The 20,846-nt window shown below is 38.0% G+C and overlaps 3 protein-coding genes and 1 pseudogene across 3 annotated transcripts; 1 reads left to right on the top strand and 3 right to left on the bottom strand.

Moving 5' to 3' along the window:
* Positions 1 to 8,796: 8,796 nt before the first annotated feature.
* LOC107881422 (WAT1-related protein At5g07050-like) lies at positions 8,797 to 10,944 on the bottom strand (annotated as a pseudogene).
* A 2,804-nt stretch (positions 10,945 to 13,748) lies between these two features.
* Positions 13,749 to 15,246, top strand: ABCI20 (non-intrinsic ABC protein 9). Its single transcript, XM_008248031.3, has 3 exons — positions 13,749 to 14,376; positions 14,476 to 14,706; positions 14,793 to 15,246. The coding sequence occupies exons 1-3, from the start codon at positions 13,783 to 13,785 to the stop codon at positions 15,009 to 15,011; spliced, it is 1,044 nt and encodes a 347-aa protein (XP_008246253.2). The 5' UTR covers positions 13,749 to 13,782; the 3' UTR covers positions 15,012 to 15,246.
* LOC103344563 (vignain-like) lies at positions 15,191 to 16,489 on the bottom strand. The gene is made up of 2 exons (XM_008248157.3): positions 16,103 to 16,489; positions 15,191 to 15,967 (listed from the first exon to the last, which is right to left on the bottom strand). Exons 1-2 carry the CDS (start codon positions 16,140 to 16,142, stop codon positions 15,354 to 15,356), a joined length of 654 nt encoding a protein of 217 aa, XP_008246379.2. The 5' UTR covers positions 16,143 to 16,489; the 3' UTR covers positions 15,191 to 15,353.
* Positions 16,490 to 17,008: 519 nt separating this feature from the next.
* Positions 17,009 to 20,654, bottom strand: LOC103344450 (ADP-ribosylation factor-like). The gene is made up of 7 exons (XM_008248040.2): positions 20,521 to 20,654; positions 19,650 to 19,806; positions 19,475 to 19,545; positions 17,984 to 18,103; positions 17,564 to 17,682; positions 17,357 to 17,438; positions 17,009 to 17,266 (listed from the first exon to the last, which is right to left on the bottom strand). The coding sequence occupies exons 2-7, from the start codon at positions 19,795 to 19,797 to the stop codon at positions 17,261 to 17,263; spliced, it is 546 nt and encodes a 181-aa protein (XP_008246262.1). The 5' UTR covers positions 19,798 to 19,806; positions 20,521 to 20,654; the 3' UTR covers positions 17,009 to 17,260.
* Between the last annotated feature and the right edge of the window lie 192 nt (positions 20,655 to 20,846).

The following is a 20,846-nucleotide window of genomic DNA, read 5'->3' as shown; positions in this document are numbered from 1 at the left end:
CCCCAAAATAACATGACAAAATTGTATATTCAAATAGTATAGCCGGGCGGCTATACGGGTTAAATATATTATTTTAAAGGTATAGCCGACCGGCTCTACGGTTTGAATATATTCGAATATTTTAAATGTATAGCCGATAAATATATTTCCAAACAAACACGAAGCTTGCACTAACAGTCACGGCCATTTCGTTTCTCTATAAGCGCTTCCAAGCTTCAAAGACTCGGTATTGAGCCTCTCTCTCTCTCTCTCTCAACTCAAGCTTCGAAATTTTTTCTTTCGTTTCAGTTGCTGCGTTGATTGGATTGGATTGGACACTCTCTATGAAAACCATCAAATGTCGTTCAGCTATTGAAATTTCCTCTAAGATAACAACTATGATGCTATAAGTAGTTAGGCGGCGTCTAGGCGGCCTGGGCGGATCTAGGCGGCGCCTAGGCGGATCTAGGCGGCCTGGGAGGTTCTAGGCGGCCTGGGCAGGTCTGAGCGTCCTTTTTTTTTTCCAAATGAAGACAGACGAAGCTTGCACTCGCAAAGGAATGTGGTGTGCGAGTGAAATGAAGAGACAGAGAAACGAACACAAAGCTTGCACTCGCAGTCCAATCTTCAAAATTCAAATACATGGTCTTGAGCCTCTCTCTCAACTCAAGCTTGAATTTTATTTTTTCTTCAGTTTCGGCAACTGCGTTGATTCGATTTTTTGTGTGCTTTTCTGTTATTGAAGTTGGCAACGTCAGATGAACATCCAAGGCAGTTTCTTAGTATTCCAGAAGAAGCCCAGCAGATGGTTCTTTAACCTGAGGCACACCTTGCAGTTTGGCATTGGATTACACCATGCCGGCTAAATGACAAAGATAGATCTCTGGTTGAGGAACAAGATTCAGGCATTTCTGTTTTACCTCAATAAGCATGAGTCTTTCCTGAAAAACACATTAGGAAAAGAGAATATAAAACGATCATTTTCTTAATCTAAATACTGATTAGGCATGTGTATTAAATTATAGGTATTGGTTTGTACCAGCACATTGGCATGCGGTGTAAACCTTCTAGGTCATTATTAAGGTAAGGCAAAATTTGTGCGCTATCTTTTTCATTTGGTTCCTATATTCACAAAGGTTTCTAGCAGGAGTATATTGCAGCAGCTGTTCTTCAGAACAAATTTACGTAAGTGTTGATTCTCTTGCAGTTGCAGGGAACATAATATTATGATGGGAAAACAAAGAGATATGTTGATTTTCCAATATCAATCACAGATATATTGCAAATGACGTGACTATATAGAGTAAAAAATGGAAAGAAAGAAATATGTGAATCAGATTACATGCTTTTCTCCTTTTATAATCAACAGTTGCTCAGATTCTACAAGAAAGATGGGAGTATATGTCTATCACAATCCGCCCGCGTCTAACAATCAATAAACACGAATCATATTACTTTTTGAATATTTGCCTCAAATACTAGGAATCAGGTTGTTTGGGGTTTTGAATATCAGAAAATCAAATAAAGTCAATGGATGAAGTCTTGCAGTCCTAAATCTAATCAATAAACCATTTTCCTTTTTATTTTTTCAATACTCTATACCTATCTTTTTTTTGCTGTTAAAGTTCAGAACGCCCATCATTTGCATTGCTGCTGTGACAATGATCCTCTTGTACTTAAATGTGGTGAAGACACAAGTTAAAAGCCTTTAAATGTGCCATTAGTACAAATCTTACACGAGCGTAGTTTTCTACGGATGTTTAATCCAGCTTATTATGGCTTGGACAATACTGAACCTGAGTTTGATATAAAGTGGATAAGGACCGCTTAGATGATCCACATGTCAAATCCAATCTGCTATTTCAGGTCAGAGTTGTCTTCAACTATATGTTTTCGGAATAAAAACTTCATGTCGTTTTGCTTTTTAGTTCTCTCATCGTTTTATTCTCTAACCATGCATGAATTCTGCATTCAAGCACATTTCTCGCAGTTAGAATTACCAATCAGTGATTACGTCACAGATTTGAAGTCAGTATTGGATCAAAGTATGCGAATCATCCAGGCCATGATAGATATATGTGCTAATAGTGGGTGGATTTGAAGCTCAATTACTTGCTTGCATCTTCTGCAAAGGGTCGTGCAGGTTTTCTTTTTAGTAGTTACAATTCTGACTTCTTAGTAGTAGTACTTGCCTAGAATAAAAGACGAGTGCTAGTGCGAATCGGGCATTCTGCCTTGTTTATATTATTACATTCGACAGCTAGCATATCAGTTGATTAGTTAGAGATGTTAATCGGGGATGCTGAGCACCCTTGAATGTTGTTAGTCCATGCCTCTTTCCTGTATTGTTTATCTTGTTTTTTTTTTTTCCCTCTTAACATTGGGAATTTCACTTTCACGTCAGTTCATAATTACGATGGATACATTTTAGAAAGTAAATTCTTATACAAGCAATTTTATACTATGAAATTCAACATTCTTTGATCCACAAGATGTTGGTGGATCCCTATTTTTGTTGTTGTATTTATGGGTTTAACCGGTATTATTTTCATAAATAAAATCCGTTTTTTATTCTTGCACAATGGGCTAATAGTCGGAAATCATTAGAATGGGAGGTATCGGAAAGAATTTAGATTCTAATGCGCGACGTCATCGCGTGGTTTCAAATTTTTTTACCGTTGGCGCGTGCAATGGTAAAAAAAATTTGAACTCGCGTGCGTTGACGTCAGCCCTGCGCAATCTCCAACGACTAGAAGACACATGTGAAGGCTTGGGCGCTCCAATCTGCTTCTCCTCCTCAAATCCAACGGCTAGCATTTTTTTGGCAATAAAATTATGAAAAAAAAATACAAAAAAATTCTGAATTTTTTTTCTATAAATACCTATCAATACCCTTCACTTTCAACACCAACCCTCGTACATTTTCTTCTACTTCTACTATTATTCACTCTTTACTCAACATTTTCCTCTCTTTCAAATTGTATTTTTATTTCTTATCTTTATAGCTTCTTCTATCGAAAGCGGAGGGGCGTAGAGCACCATGGAAGATATTTTCTTATCTGAGTCTTGGCTCCAAGTTAGTCATTGTCCCGTGTCAGGCAATGAGATGAAATTTTGTCATATGTGGAAAAAAATTCATGCCAAATTTTGTGAAAGAATTCCGAGGTCGACTCGTACGGAAATGACATTGTCTAGTATGTGGGAAATTTTCAAAAAAGAGTTGGCAAAATGGAGAGATGCCTTGGCAAAAGCGAGGGACAACCATAGAAGCGGGGAAAATCTTAGTAACGAGGTAAATATTTTGTAATTTTCGTTTTATTAAGTTTAATGTCCTAATATATATATATTTTTAATGTTTCTTGCATTTTCAACATTTTGTTAATATTTCTTGCATTTTCAATATTTTGTTAATATTTCTTGCATTTCCAATTGTTTCTTAATATTTCTTGCATAAATAATATTTTGTTAATATTTGTTGCATTTCCAATATATTTGTAAGGTTAATTGCATTTCCATTTTTTTTTTTTTATGTTACTTGCATATCCAATATATTTTAAATATTTCTTGCATTTCCATTATTATTATTTTTTTGTTAATAGATGATTTAAGCACAGATGTGGTTTGATGCAATTGGGCAAGGCAAAAAAACTTTCAACAATCATGAATGTTGGGAGGTGGTGAAAAATTGTAAACGCTTCAGAATTATTCTCACGGGTCCCGCCGTTATGTTAAACGAGACGCCACTCCATGATTCAACGATATCGGATTCACCTCTCGATTCCCCTATGAGTCAAGATCAGAGTACAAAGAAGTTGAGATAAAATAATCTTCCAAAAGATTCTTACCCCAATGCCTTTGTTTGTCCATATTCGGGCCGCGGCTGACTTGTGAACCACGGCAACGACCTTGGTTCTCTTCATCAAGCAAAGCCACTGCTATGACAACTTGTTCATCTTCTTCTCTCTGCAACCTTTGCCATTCAGCTTGTCTATACGGCTCTCATTTGTTTCTCGCTCTTGCTTCTCCAAGCATCTCCTCAAATCTTCCATTGAGAATGGAGTATGAATTCTAAACTCTGATAAATGAAAATATAGAAAGATGTTGTGTGAGAAGTATGAGCTGAGCCTCTGGTTTTATAGAAAATTTTGGTCAGATAGAGATGCCACGTGGCTTGATTTGATAGGATGAAAATCTTATCTGAAATTTGAAATTTATCTGAATTTTGAATTTTGAAATTCATCGGAAATTTGAACCCAAAAATTTCTCTGAAATTTGAATTTTGAAATTTATCCGAAATTTGAATCTAAAAATCTTATCCGGAAATTTTATCCATTATGAATAGTCTTGACACGTAGGAACCCGAAAATCTTATCCGAAAATATTATCCAAATTAATTATTGAGGTAAAAAAATGAATAGTAAGGGAAACGAAATGGCTTTTTGCAAGGGCAACCACTATTCACGTGAATAGTGGCTGCCCTAGCCCCCCCTTGCCATGGCAAAGGGCAAATGAGTGGAGTTGCTCTTATAGAGAAACAAAATGGATGTGACTGTGAGTGCAAGTTTCGTGTTTGTTTGGAAATATATTTAAAGAGTATAGTCGTTCGGCTATACATTTAAAATATTCGAATATATTCAAACCGTAGAGCGGAGCGGCTATACCTTTAAAATAATATATTTAACCCGTATAGCCGCCCGTCTATACTGTCTAAATATACAATTTTGTCATGTTATTTTAGGGTTTAAGGCTAAAATACCACTTTAGCTAATTAGGATAGAGATATTTCTTCAATTATTTTATTTATACCAGTGATATTGAGGAATGAGAATTTGAATTCTTTCTGATACATCACATTCTAATAATTTCCAGCTATTAGTCCATTAGGCAAGAATAAAAAATGGATTTTATTTATGTGAAATATTACGGGTTAAACCCATAAATACAACAACAAAAAATAGGGATCCACCAACATTTTGGGGATAAAAGAATCTTGAATTTCATAGCATAAAATTGCTAGTGTAAGAATTTACTTTCTAAGATGCATCCATGGTAATTATCACCTAAACCCAATGACAACATTTTTCTCATTGCACTTGACAACCTGCTCTTCTACTTTGAGATACATCAATATAATCTCTGCGCATGAAAAATTGGATACAAAACATTCTAATGAGACAACGAAGAGAAGAGTTTTGAAATAAATTGAAGGTATCAAAGGTCATATGGCATTGATATATATACGAACTATTCTAAATGAGATTTCAAACAACGTGTTAGATGAGAAGTAGCATCTCATTATTACATATACCATATCCACGTGCACCTGAAATTCCCAATGTTAAGAGGGAGAAAAGTGCAATACCTCTCTTGTATCTCGCAAGAGTAGGAGATCCAACCTTTCATGAGGACGTTGGTTTAATAAAGAAGCAAACTGCATCCGATCATACATTAATACCGGCAAACTATCCATTGGCTTTCGGCAGCCCCTCTACTTTGTGCTGGAATTACTGTTTATGCTTCGATGGTACGCCATAAGATGAACCAACCTGGTAAATCTCTAGGGGTGATTGGCCTTGGTGGCCTAGGTCACATGGCAGTGAGGTTTGGCAAGGCATTTGGTTTGAATTTAACAATTTTCAGCACTATATATCCAAGAAAGAGGAAGCTTTAAGTCAGCTGGGTGCAAATAACTTTGTGGTCTCATCTGACAGAAATCAGATGAAGGTAAAAATACATAAAGTTTCTTACCTCATCACATGAACAATAGAAAAAATAGTGGAAATGATGGCTCATCCTATAGGTTTAGTATTTATCGGTTATTGTTTGCTATGTAGGCCCTGGTGAAGTCAGTAGACTTTATAATTGATATAGCATCTGGTGATCATGTAACACCCCGACTCCAAAATCAAATTTAAGAGAAATTATGAATTTACTCTTGGGTTAAGGGTAATTTTGGTCATTTTCTTATCCGGGAAGATTTTGGGACCACGAGTGGTTTGTTGCGTAGGTGGTACTGAGACGAATCTGTAGACAGACGGTAGGCTTGAATCAGAGATTTAATGAAGTTTTGGCGATCAAAATAGGCTTGGTGGCGAAACCGTAATTAATTTGAAAAGAGTTTGGGGTAAAATCAGATTTTTCACTTTTACCCCTCACTTTCTCTCTCTCTCCCGCGTCTCCTCCCTCTGCGTCGCGGCTCTCCCGTCACTGTGCAAACCGAACGGAAACCACCGTGCGCCGCCGCCCACGATCCACGCCATCGAAGACCGGTCCTGATCGACTCGTCGTGAAGTCCCGATCAAAACCCACCTGTTATCCCGACCGGAAAGCTAGAAATCCGACAACGATATTGATTGGTTCAAACTAGAGGTTTTCGCGCTATCGCACCGCCGTCTCCGCCGTCCATTTCCGGTGAACCAGGTGAGGTTTCTTCTCCTTTTTACGTGCTCTAGCTGTTTATGGGGTTAGATTAGAACGATTTTGAAGTTTGGAAATTGATTTTGGAAGTTAGGTTTTGGCCGGTTTTTAATTTGAAATTCCAGCCAGTTCCCATATGAATTGGACCTTATGGTAGTTGAAGAAAGTGATCCTGACCTTAAGAAGAAGCTAGGGTAGGAAGGGTGAGCGTTGGTGTGGAGATTTTCCGTCGCCGGAAATTTCTCTACACACCCACGCGCTGCCAACGCATGTGGCGGTGCGTGGGCAAGGCTGGTGAAGTTGCTTTTTATCTTGATGAGATCCTTAGGTTGTCACGAGCGCGTAGGATTTTACGGATCTCAATTTGGATGTCGTTTGAGTATCAAACGGATTTCTCATATTGTGCGTTATCCAGGTTCGATAGGTTCTAACCGTTAGATCGTTTCCAAATTAAAGTATGTTGATCTAGGTACTCTTAGAAACCTATAGGAATTCACGGATCGTGAATCGAAGCCCCAGATGTTCCGATTCAATAATTCGAAGTTTGTGGGATTAGCGATAACCATACGATTGGAAGCGATTCCCAAATCAGAACGGACCTTAGGATATCCTATTGGACGTACACGCACCGGGAACTTGGGGATTTAAGTATTTCCTTTTGTGAATTTCCATTTTGAAGTGCGTTATATTAATCAAGAATTCTTATCTCGAAATATGGTACTTCGGTCGATCATACGCAGCAGACCTCTCGGGGCCGGCAGCTTGGGATTATCTGTGAGTGGACTTTGTTTTCAAGCATTCGCATGGTTTTATTGATAAAAGATTTGTGCATATGTTTTTAAATGGTAAATGTGATTTAATAAGTATTTGGTTGATGGATTTAGATATTCTTATACGTATTGGCAATATATTTTGGGTATGGATATATTTGAATATGATGAATATGTTTATATGGATTTTGAGATGTCTATCTATATTGCCTATGTATAGAGTATGGGGAGTTGTTGTTGTGAGGTTGTGGAAAGATATGAGTTTGAGGGATGGTTGTGAGATGTATGAGTATGTTAGGTGAGTACCATTCCCTAGTTACTAGGCTTCCCACACACGTCGTTGGCAGTGCCGGTGGGGTGGGAAGGCCATAAGATTGAGGGTCTCACACGTGTCGCTGGCAGTGAGACACTTCCCATATGTGTTGGCAGTGCCGGCGATGGGAAGAGTATGTATATTGCTTAGTATTATCACACACGTCGTTGGTAGTGCCGGTGGGGTGATGATACCGTCTGCGCGCGTAGGACTTGTTATGAGATATGTGAGCTACACGTGTCGTTGGCAGTGTCGGCGTGTGAGCTATGGAGTTCCGCCCCCGGTTGGACTACTCATCCTCGGACGCGGGTTAGTGCTTGAAATCCTCGTACCAGCCAAACAATCCCCCGGTTGGATTGTTTCCCCGGTACATTAGTATGGAGAGAAAGTATATGTTATATTATAGTTATATACTTATATATATATATATATATGTATGGGTTGGCGAGAGTTGCATATTTTGGGAATGGAGTTGTGGTTGGAGATTTTGAGAGTTATTGGACTTTGAGATTTTATGTTTTGAGTATTTAGTTTATGGATTGTGAAACTGCATGCTTGAGCATTATTTTTACACGGTGGGGTTACTATGTTGTTTTAAATGCAAACTTTATTTTTGTCCACTCACATATTTCTGTTTTGCCCCCCCAGAGTAGTTGCTCTTGGAAGCGTTCGAGCAGAGTACGAGCTCAAAACATTCCATCCGTAGATAGGACTTGTGTAAATTCATTCTACTCAATTGTTTGTTGTAAATAAATTATGTTAGATGCTCTGTTATCGGCCCATGTTAGGTTGTTACTTGAGGCCGGAGGCCACTTTACTTTGGATTGTTGTATGTTGAAAGCATGCTGGCAGTTGGGATTTATATTATGTAAATTATGCATGTTGAATGTTGTTGGGTTTGAGCATTTTACAGGGAGACTTTGCCAAAATTTTGGTAGGATGTCTCGGTTTTAGTAAGTCATCCGGCTTTTGAAATTCCATCACATCCATACATGGAACTATTGAAACTGGTGGAGTTCTGGTCTTATGGTGGGATTCCCCAGTGAAGCCAAAATCAGTCCTGCCAGCCTTCATTTCGGTACATTAGCATGTTTCATATGATTGAAATGACAGTTTTATATATCCAATTGTTATTGCAATTGCAAGTATATATAATGAACTCCGATCAAGCTGCACACCACCACTTACACAAAATCCACATTAAATTTGTGACTAATTTTCATGACAAACAAACTACCGTGATAGAATGGATAAGTGAAACCATCCAATGTGGAAGTAGTAAGATGGAATAGGAAGAAGGTGTCTGTGTTCTTCAGGTTACCTGCCAAAGTGAAGTAGCTCTGCGAAAGAAATTGGCGAGAACAATGCCACTATAATGACTTGAAGTGGACTAAACATAGTTGTAAAGACTGGTCCCTTGTAACTGATGCACCATTTTTGCAGGTTGTAGGCTAATGCTAAGATTACAACTCCCCATTGCAAAAGTAATGAAGGAGTGGATGAAGACCAGAACTTGTGACATATTCAAATATATCTTATACCAACAAGGAGAAAAACACCCAATAAGACACAACAAAATAGGATGTCCCATTTATTTACTTTATCCACAAAAGTCAGGCAGACACACAAAAGACCTTACCCTCATATGCATATCTATACATAAATAAAAGCTTAACAAACAAAAAAACAAGAAGTAAATGCAATGCAACACAAAAACTAAACTATTTTAATCTAAAATTGTACCCTCGAGGCTTAGAAATCTTAAATTCTTCAATTATCTCTTTATTATCGATACTATTAGCAAACTCTCTTTCAATGTGTCATGCAATTTCATCAGCTATGGTGCTTCGAAGTCTATTCTTAATAATTCTCATACATGAAAAGCTCGTCGTTGATCAAGAATCAATCATGCAAAGTTGTTTCCATTGTTGACATAACTGAGGAAGAGTGGTGAGGTCCTTAATGCATATCATTTTGAAAATTCAACTCAATTTCCAAACCTTTTAAGTCACTTGACTGAAATCCAGGATAGAATTTCTCAATTTACATAGATGCCCAATATTGAATGATTTGAAGGAGATGATCCAATGCTGAGCTAAGAATAAGAAGTTCAATTGTTTGCTCTGGAAATCTGTAATTTAACTCTCTCAACATGCAATCTATCACATCATTAAAGAGAAGAGATTAAGAAGAATACTTGTTTCCTTGTATATGAGAAGAGAAGAGAAGAGGTTGTCCAAAGTTGCAGGTTCCACTCCAGTCTCCATGAAATTTTTTTTTTAGTGATATTCTACCCTGATGTTCTGCTGTGAGGTTTTTAAATCGAACTACAGATATAAGAATTTGCATGATGAATTGTTGAAATCAACGAACCTAATAATAAGATATTAGAAAGAGAACACTCATGGCGATGGTTGAAAGTTGCAGGTTCCACTCCAGTCTCCATGAAATTGGATTTCTTGCGATCAAGAAAAGAAGATTGCAATGACGTATCATCGTGGTTAGCGATAATCGAGCAGTGTAGACTTTGGAGACCACAGCCTGTGAGACCAGAGAGCCAAAGTTGGACAAAGAACTAAACTTGGACATTACATGACATAAAAGGGTGTCATCTTAATTCAATTATAAAATCACCTGGAGGATTAGCCATGCACTCCATGCAATGTGACTCGTCAGAATAAGAAGAGCCTCCTTGATCCAGTTTTCCTTAACATGCCTCATCTCACCAACAGACATATTTATCAGTGGCCTCTTTACAAAACCTTTAAATAGGTATCCTCCTTTCCAGAAAGTGAAAACAAGAGAACCACCAATGCAGAAAAGTGTGCCAGCCACCTTAGCTTGACCTCTAGCAGTTCTAAACTTCAACTTCTCCAACCTGTGTAGGAACAAGCAAATTGCAGAACAGGAAAAAATAACATTTATATTCCCCTTTCTAATTAAGCAAGGGAAAGGAAAGGACAGAGAATATACCCAAGTAGAACTGCCATTAGAAATGTCAAGCTGGGAATAACATTACTCAGGGCACATGCAACTGTTGGAGAAGTGTATGCTAAACCAGCATAGTACACATTCAGATGGATGGTGGTTCCAAACAAGGCAAGCACAAAAATGTTGGCAGCTACAGAAAATGAGAGTGAAGGCCTTTGTTTCCTGCTTTACAAATCCATTCAAGAATTAGTTTTCTCTGTTTTTACTGCCTGGAAATATGAAGAGATGCAAGAATCGATAGCTTAACTTTCAAGTACATAAGCAAATGGTCCTACCAAAACCATGGCCATAACATGCCGCGGTAAACGAAGAAGACAATTGGATTGAGTTTTTCTGCAAGGGAGAATTTTATGAGGATGTTTGATCCACCATATATGAGCTGAACCAGTGCCATTGCCAAGTAATAAGAGCATCCCTCCATTGATATGGATATGAAACTTTCTTGGTCTAATTTAAAAATGGCGATCACTGCATCAAGTTTTAATGGGTTGGTTTTTAAGCGGAATTCACAATTAGTTTAGCAATTCTAAAAGGCCTGACACCTTACTTTTTCCAGAGTTTAACTTCCCTGATGGTGCAACTATAAAGAACCATTTTTGGGGCATTTTTATTAGTGGAAATTATTTTAAGTGTTCTTCCCGATTTTGGCTCAAAGACAAACATTTAAAAACTGAAGATTGTGCAAATGAAAGATTGGCCATCACATTTCTCACTTTAAAAATCATTAACCTGCATAAAATAATCCCAGAATTCCACAATTTATGTTTGGCAACAGAAACCCAAAATATAGTAAAACTTGCTCATCAAAATTTCCATACAAGATTTATAATAAATAAATAAAAGAGTACAGATGAAAAACTCAAAATCAAAATCAGAAAAAGCACTCTTAACAAATAGAAATCCCAAAAATCTAATCACTCCTCTTCTCACTTCTGGTTTAGTTCTTCACATGGCACTTCTGGTTTATGAGAGCAGCAGACCTCAACACCAACGCAGACCAGCCTAGACCCACGCAGGCCGCCTAGATCCCCCCAGACCGCCTAGGGGCCGCCCAGATCCACCTAGACCGCCTAGGGGCCGCCTAGATCCCCCCAGACCGCCTAGCAGCCGCCTAGCTCCGACCAGACCGCCTGGGGCCACCCAGATCCGCCCAGACCGCCTAGCTCGGCCCGGACCGCCTAACTACGAGTTCGAGTCTCTCTCCGTTGCTACCATGGCGTCCAATTTACGTATGTTTCTGATTTTGCAATTTTTTTTGTTTGTTTAAATGGAAAAACGATTATCGGAGAGTTTCTTCAAAGGATTTTAAGATTTTATAGCATCAGAGTTGCTATCATAGTGGAGATTTCAATAGCTGAACGACATTTGATGGTTTTCATGGAGAGGATTCAATCCAATCCAATCAACGCAGCAACCGAAACAAAAGAAAAAAATCGAACCTTGAGTTGAGAGAGAGAGAGGTTCAAGACCGAGTCTTTGAAGCTTAGAAGCTCTTATAGAGAAGCGAAATGGCTGACTGCGAGTGCAAGCCTTGTGTACCTCTAAAATAATATATTTAATGCTTATAGCCGCGTGGCTGTACCTCTAAAATAATATATTTTACGAGTATAGCCGCGCGGCGATATCTTAAAAATATTCAAATATATTTTAATAGTATAGCCAAACGGACTATACACTTTACATATACAATTTTGTCATATTATTTTAGTGTTTAGAGCTAAAATACCAGTTCAGCTAATTGGGCTAGAGTTATTTGTTCAATTTATATATATATATATATATATATATATATATATATATAAAGCAAAAGATAGAGAATGGTGAAACATTCAAAATACCAGAAAATACCCTTTGTTAATTTAAACATTAAGAATTGAAGTTATTAATTAAATGAGAATAATATGGTAAATTCACATTTTTTTCATATTAAAAAAATTAAAATTAAAAACAAAATCAGATAATATGTCCTACTTTTATGGAACATAACTACCCATGTTATCTTTTTTAAATCTAAAAATAAAATAAAAAAATAAAAAATAAAACCAATTATTATACAAAAATGTACAAAGTTATATCATGCTGACCGAATTTGTCTCAAAATAAATATGTTTGATTAATGTTGTCGACATTATATTAATACAAATTTATAAATAAACTCCAATCCTAAACATGTATTTATAAAAAAACCCAAACACTATTTAAACATAGAAACACACCTAAAATCAACCCCAAAGTCAACTTTTTGGGTGTGTTTATAAATGAATTTTGAGTATGTGTAATGATGAATTTTGGGTGTGTTTATATATTTAAATAGTGTTTGAGTTTTTTATAATTTCAACCCCCATCGTAAAATTCATCGTAAAATTCAATATGCAATCGATGAATACTTTCATTCTCAAGTTGCAACTTTTTTTATAACCAACCGACTAAAACAAAACCTTCCTTTTAGCCATCAAAATTAAATTCGAACTCGTACAACAATCTTGGGACAATGAGATTTTAATCCAATAGAAATTGAGCAAGTTCATAGTTTAACAAGAACGATGCGAGATTGAGTTTGTCCTCCCCTCTCTATTCTCCCGCACATCCGTCACCATTCCTCATTCTCATGTAGTAACCATTTTACCGCCTCTTTATCACCATATCTAATGGCGGAGCCAGGAATTGAGGTTAGAGGGGGTCATTTTACAAAATATAAAAATAAAGGGAATGAAAGTATAAAAGCTATAGGTTCTTGTGAACAGGGGCGGAGCTATTCATAGGCCTGAGATGGCCTGAGCCCCCCCAACATCTTCTCACCTCTTTGACTGTATAAAGAGTGTAGTACAGATTGCACACAAAAATCCCATAGTTTTAAGCTTGTGGCCCCTCCAAATATCAAACTCTACCTCCCCCACTGCTTGTGGAGCTTCTTGAAAATGAGAGTGAAATGACTTGAAAAGAGAGAGAGAGACTTGAGTAGGGGCCTGGACCCCTCTGGTTCCTACATGGCTCCGCCACTGACCATATCTCTTAGTCTACAACTACATGGAGACCGTCACCATTCCTCATTCCCATCCCGCCACCATTCCTCCCTCGGTTCGTTGCCACATTGCACATTCCGGAAACGGTTATTTTTCTAGTTGGTAAAAAAAATTATTATTTTGTTGATTTCCACTTGGACTCTTTATTTGCAGCCACGTGTCTAATTCTAACTGGATGAGGTGTAATAGGAAGCACCAAGCCCGCAAGCCTCCGAGATGTGACTCGTAACAGGCCACGCCTCCTCCCCTCCAAACTCACCCACCCCGCGAAAGCTTTAAAGATTCCACCATGTTCATGTCGACCCTCACAACGCTCTCTCTCTCAATCTCATCCCTGCCCGTCTGCCTTCGACAGCAATCAACAATGGGTGTGAAGCTCAACTCCGGACCAACGATCGAGGTCAACGGCCTCAAATTCACCTACCCAGGAATCAACGGCCATCCTCCACCGGGCTCCAAGCCTCTGATCGAGGACTTCAACCTCACCCTCAACGCTGGCGATCGGTGCCTCCTCGTCGGATCCAACGGCGCCGGCAAAACCACGATCTTGAAGATCTTGGGAGGCAAGCACATGGTCGAGCCCCACATGGTTCGCGTGCTCGGAAGGTCGGCGTTTCACGACACCGCCTTGACCGGCTCCGGCGACCTCTCCTATCTCGGCGGAGAGTGGAGGCGAGATGTGGCTTTTGCCGGGTTTGATGTCCCGATACAGATGGACGTTTCGGCCGATAAGTTGATCAATGGGGTATCGGGGGTCGACCCACAAAGGAGAGCAGAGCTAATAAAGGTCCTGGATATTGATCTTTCATGGAGGCTGCACAAGGTCTCCGATGGTCAGAGAAGACGAGTACAGATCTGCATGGGCCTGCTCAAGCCATACAAGGTACTTCATTTCCAGGTTTGATAGTTTCGTAGGTGTTTTTTTAGTGTGTTTTTTTAATGCTCACCAAGTGTTTGATAATTTGTTGTCGAAATGAAATAGGTTCTTCTGCTTGATGAGATAACTGTGGACCTTGATGTGCTAGCAAGAGCTGACCTTCTCAAGTTTTTGAGAAAGGAATGTGAAGAGAGAGGCGCCACAATCATTTATGCTACACATATATTTGATGGGTTGGAGGATTGGCCTTCACATATTGCTTATGTAGCTAATGGAAAGTTGCAGCTAGCTCTGCCTATGGATAGAGTTAAGGAGATGTACAAGTTGTCACTCATGGTTAGTCAAAAGGGTAACTTCAATTTACATTCAATTTCTAATTGTTTAGCTCAATTTACAGAGATTGGATTGGGTTTGATTTGCAGAGAACAGTTGAGAGTTGGCTGAGGAAGGAACGTGATGAAGAGAGGAAGAGAAGAAATGAGAGAAAGGCAAAGGGCCTTCCTGAGTTTGAGCAACCAAATGAGGGAAGTGGCGGTGATGTTCGTGCAGTGAATAATGGCTGGGCAGCCGGACGCTTGAATTCCACCATTGCTGGAGAAGAGAACTTTGTCTTCAGCTCAAATAGAGTTCTAAGGCAATAGTGGATATACTTTGCCACTCAAAATCTTGGCAATATTTGCTTACACTTGATCTGATTTTCCCATAGTTATGGGACCTTGAAACCTTTGTATTTCAATCTATTTGTACCTTGTATTCAATTTTAGTGTGTATTTCAATCTGTTTGTATTCTTTATGTAACGAAAAATACCATGAGCTTGGCTTCTCTCCATGTAATACAATCATTATTTATTGATAAAACCACACCATTTTACAGCCAACAAGAAACACAAAGAATAACAATGAAATAATTAAACCATACTAATAAGGGATACTAATAATAATCATGAATTAGCAGCAGCTAGCCGTTTCTTTAATTTAACGTGTCACGCCGCAATTGGATAAGAAGCTTCCCTAGCAATGCCACAGAGTCCTTCCTTGGCAAGAACGTCTCTCTGCAACCTCATGTATCCCCTCTCCCCCCAATCTTCTCCCCAAGAATTCTTGATCAGCCAATACTTGACCCCATCATCACTTGTACCGTATCCAACAATAGTCACAGCATGGGTTAAGTCTGTACCACATGGTCCACCGTACACACCGCCAGAATATTGCTGGAATTCAACGGTGTTGGCATCAATGGCAACGGAAACCGGCTGGTAGGCAACAGCCTTCAACAGAGCATTTTCGTCATTTTCGGGCACATTTTCGAAGTCGGTTATGGTTATGGCACCAGATGCATCAGTCTTGTTGTAATCATCAGCCTTGCAACTGCCTCCATCTACACCCTGGTAGGTGTAATCAGCTTCAGTTGCCAGGCTCCTGTTGCGCTCGATCATGTATTGGAAGGCATAACCAAAGTGACCACCACGGCAACCATCATTGTCCAGACCGACGTTGCAATCAACAAGTTCTTGCTCCGATAGCGAAACTAAGTTCCCTGTTTTGAGTTTGTTAAGCCCTTCTACAGCTGCCACTGCTGCAAACGCCCAGCCACACCCTATAACATCATCATCATAATATATTAATATTGAGACAACAAATGTGCATAATTAATCAAAAACTTGTTTAAAATTAAATGTGTGATTCAGATTCACAGTTTAACGGTAACGCTTTCTTAATCTTGCATGCTTACCGCATTCCCCTTGGTACTTGACAGGAGTCACAGCCCCCATTGAACTAAAGTTCACATCAGATGGCAAGTTAGTGACATTTTCATATCGAAAATGATCATTTGGAGCTACTTTCAGAGACTTGGAGATGATCGCTGGACCATGAAGTTGGCGACTAGAAAATGCTTGGGAGGAGAAAAGGCCAAAATGAGGACAAGAGATGATGCCAAGCAGAGGGATTGGCCTTGGTTTGTGCTGAGCAGAAGAGGCATGATGATGATGATGAAGACGTATTTTTCAGAATGTAGGGGTATTTTCAGTGCAGTTTGGAAATAGGATTTACTTTGTGGATTGGTACAACACATTGAAAATGGGCATGGGATTTTATACAAAAAATTGTGCAGGTCAACGTGACTTTTTACGTGTGTGATAACTCCCCAAGATTAATATTTTTACCGTGTGAATTTTAGATCCTCCCTGTGAGGGAGTAAATAATTTTTTAATTTTGAGCTAAAATCAAGGGAAATAAATGAATTGATTCAATCGATAGTCAGAGCTTGGTTTTCAGTCTTATCCATTTTACCAAGGTAACAAGAAAATTAGCGTGTCCTTCAATTAGGGTTTTGAATTATACGAAAAAAACTTCCTCTGAATTTAATTAGCGTGTCCTTTTTATTGCAAACTTGAAGCCCAAAAAATCATAACGTTTATTGACATTTCATCTCGTTGGTTGTGTATGGAAAGCATATGAATCATGTTACATGGAAGTTCTACCCATTCTTGTGGGATCCAATGACAGCATAAGTAAAATACCATGGAAATTTATTGTCGCGGGTTTGTTGTATTTGTATAGTTTACAAATGAAGTCTAATATTTTTTGTCTCATGATGAAAGATAAAAACGCCAATCATTCTAATATGACAAAGAAATGGTACCGATTCAACATCCATCCATTGATTGGAAATCTAAACACAACAGAATGTATGGAATGGCAGGGAGACTCTAAAAATCTTGAATTATTTAAATCTACAGGGCCAAACGGCATCAATCACTTTGTAGTAATTATCTAAACAAAATACATTCTTAGAATAGTAACACTAAGAAATTCATAAACAGAAGATAATGACATTCCACTTTTGACACATTCAAAACAAGAGGCTGCTGAAGTTTTTGTCATCGTTTTAAGCCTGCAACCAAAGTAAATACAAGCAAGCAAACATGAGTTTCAGAACCATCAAAGACATTTTTACTGCAATGAAGCAACACGAGATACCCACCTTGTTTGCTATATTGTTGGAGAGCCAGTCAAGACCCTCATAGAGCCCTTCCCCAGAGGTGGCACATGTACTTTGGATGTACCTGAATCAATAACACAGAATGTATCAGATTTAATCAACATTTAATTGCTTTTTCTGTGTAAGTGAGAGAGAGAGAGAGAGAGAGAGTAATCATAGAAATTATGAAGAGAGTATTAAGTAAAATACCAGTGGCGTTGACGAAGAGAGTGAAGACCAAGTTTGTCAGTGATCTCAGCAGCATTCATTGCATTCGGAAGATCTTGCTTGTTAGCGAAAACAAGCAGCACTGCATCCCTCAACTCATCCTACAGATTCAAGGACTGACATAATCATATACATGAAGAAAAAAAAAATGCTTTTAAAAGTCACGTGATGGATTTCAAATGACCTTTCATATATTTTAACAAACTTGGTGAAGGTCTAGTACGTTTTCCATCAATATAGCATGGTTTTATCTTAAAATAAGATCCTAAACTCTTTCTCCAAAAGAGCTTTCCAAAACAATCTTACTACACTTAGCATACAAATATAATGTGTTTCTAATTACTCTATTAAAAAATCTCTCAAGGGCCAAAAAACTAACAAAGCCTTCAAAAGTTTCAGTACCTCATTCAACATCCTATGCAGCTCATCCCTAGCCTCAACAACACGATCACGATCATTGCTATCAACCACGAAAATCAGCCCTTGTGTATTTTGGAAGTAGTGTCTCCATAAAGGTCGAATCTGGAGGGCCACACAAATATATAATGCACATGTAAGAGGGCACGATGCTCATGATCAATGATTGATCAAAATCACTAAAGTATTTTTTTAAAGGTCATTTGTGTGCTTGTCTATGCACTTAAAGTATATGTGTGCTTGTCATGCACTTAAAATATATGAAAGGTCATTTGAAATCCATCACGTGACTTTTAAAAGCATTTTTTTCTTCATGTATATGATTATGTCAGTCCTTGAATCTGTAGGATGAGTTGAGGGATGCAGTGCTGCTTGTTTTCGCAAACAAGCAAGATCTTCCGAATGCAAGCACACAAGGATGCAGTGCTGCTCTGTAGGATGAGTTGAGTTGAGGGATGCAGTGCTGCTCATGATCAACGATGCTCATGATCTATAATTAAGTGCATAGACAAGCACACATATAGACCAGTTGCAAAAACAAAATGATATGCACAATTGAATAATCAACAAGTGCAAGACAGCAGATTTAACATTTGCTTACAGAATAGAAAATGTATGCCAAAGCGTGGAAAGCATTTCCAATATATGAAGGAAAAACTTTATATAAATAAATAAAAAAAGTTGGCATAAGTAAATGTAGCTTATGATTATGTTATGTGCTGATGGAGAACAACTAATCAGCACAAGACCGTCAATAAGCACAAGCAAGAAGGAGATCAAACATATAATTAAATCATTAAAGTATAGAAGATGTCAGCAACAACAAGGATATCATTTCCCTATATGATAAGGAAAAGCTAAAAAGACAAGTTGGCACAAGTAAATGTAGCTTATGATTATGTTATGTGATGATGGAGAACAACTAATCAACACAAGACCGTCATTAAGCACATAAATCCATAGAATGGATAACCATGGAAGAAGTATCTCATACTGCCATCCTAGTACCAAACCATCTAATTAGCATAGACCCTCTGCAAGAAAAAATACCAACAACTGCCTCTACACAACTCAGTCTGCCTAAAGGCAATGTGAAATTTTCGCCACAACGTGGATAGCTTTTCCTCACATTTATTGAGCAAGAACTTGAAAGACAAGGTGGCAACAATACATGTAGCTTATGAATTTGTTGTGTGCTAATGGATCAATATCTAATCAGCACAAGACCGTCCATAAGCACTTAGGAAAAAAACAAACACAAACATTTACAAAACAACACACATGCGTATAAATTATAAATAACCATTATCGCTTGCATATTTAACAACATCCATCAAAGAAAATATCATTCGGAGACTTTAGTTTGATCTACAAGTGTATCCATATAATGCTAAAGGAGATACGTAATACATTCAAAATGTGCCATATCTTTTACACCATATAAAATTTAGATAACTTGTTAATGATTCCACAAACCTTGTCCTGGCCTCCAACATCCCAAACCGTAAAGCTAATGTTTTTATATTCCACAGTTTCAACATTGAATCCTGATACAATTGCAAACAGATATAACTTGTCAAAACCTAAAAACGGTACACTACTCATGTTAAATAAAAATATTACAACATGATAATAATATTGCAAATGATACCAATTGTTGGAATGGTGGTCACGATCTCTCCGAGCTTAAGCTTGTACAAGATGGTAGTTTTACCAGCAGCATCGAGACCGACCATAAGAATTCGCATTTCCTTTTTAGCAAAAAGACGACTGAACAACTTGGTGAAAGACAACCCCATTTTGAAAAGCTGAATTCAGAATTCAACAGTCAGATACAAGTTCATATATCATTAAGTCACAAACACTCAACTTGGATATTCAACTTATAGTGCATGGACGAAATCTAATGAAAAAAATTATAAGAATTTGAAGGAAAAAAAAAGTTACTAACATGCAGAATTGGACATTCATATGACTAAAGATCTGAACTTTCATCAAAATCCAAATATATCAAAAAAAAATAGACACAAATCGTTTGCGTTGGATATGGGCATGTTTTTCAGATCATGTGACCAAAATCCTTTCTTTTTCTTTTTCTATGGGCTTATTGGCTTTCTATCAAATACTCTATTACAAATTTCTCAGTTCGAACAAATAGCATTCAGAACGACCCAAACAAGCACGACAATAATAGATCTAAAAACAAATGTAAAAGCTACCCATCAAATTCAAAATAAAAACAAAATCTTGACCTGAAATTTCACAAAAGAAAGTGAAATCCAAATAGCAGATTCACATCAAAACCCAAAAACAGATCTTGATTGAAAAAAGAGAAAACGCAGACTAATCATAAGCCAAAATAACGCTAACCCATTACTTCTAAACCAAAAGTACACCAACCTATAAACCAAATTTAATATGCCCTACTAATCTACATGAAAAATGTACAGGAAAACGTTATTGGAGAGAGAGAGAGAGAGAGAGAGAGAGAGAGAGAGAGAGAGAGAGAGAGAGAGACGGACCTTAGAAGGGGCAGATCTGAGAAGCTGCCCTAGAGAGAGAGGAAGTACGATGAGAAATGGGCTCCAGTATTGGGAGACTATTTGGGCATTTAAATATGTGGGAGATAACGATCTTTCTAACGACGTTTGGGGGCCGGGAAGGATTTGAGCAACGGTTTTCAGACGTGAGGTGCCGTTAGGGTTCGAGTGAAATATAGTTATATTGTGTGACAAGGTGTAGAGTTGGGGGTGTGTATGCTCCAATGTGGTCCAATAGTTTATCTAATTGTCGATTTGCCCCTTACAAAGCCTATTATACGGAATAAGTACGTTTTTAATGCTTCTCT

Source organism: Prunus mume, linkage group LG1 (assembly GCF_029339155.1).
Source record: "Prunus mume cultivar Tortuosa linkage group LG1, ASM2933915v1, whole genome shotgun sequence".
NCBI lineage: Eukaryota > Viridiplantae > Streptophyta > Magnoliopsida > Rosales > Rosaceae > Prunus > Prunus mume.
Note: the sequence above shows the minus strand (reverse complement) of the source record. Positions and strands in the feature narration are given on the sequence as shown.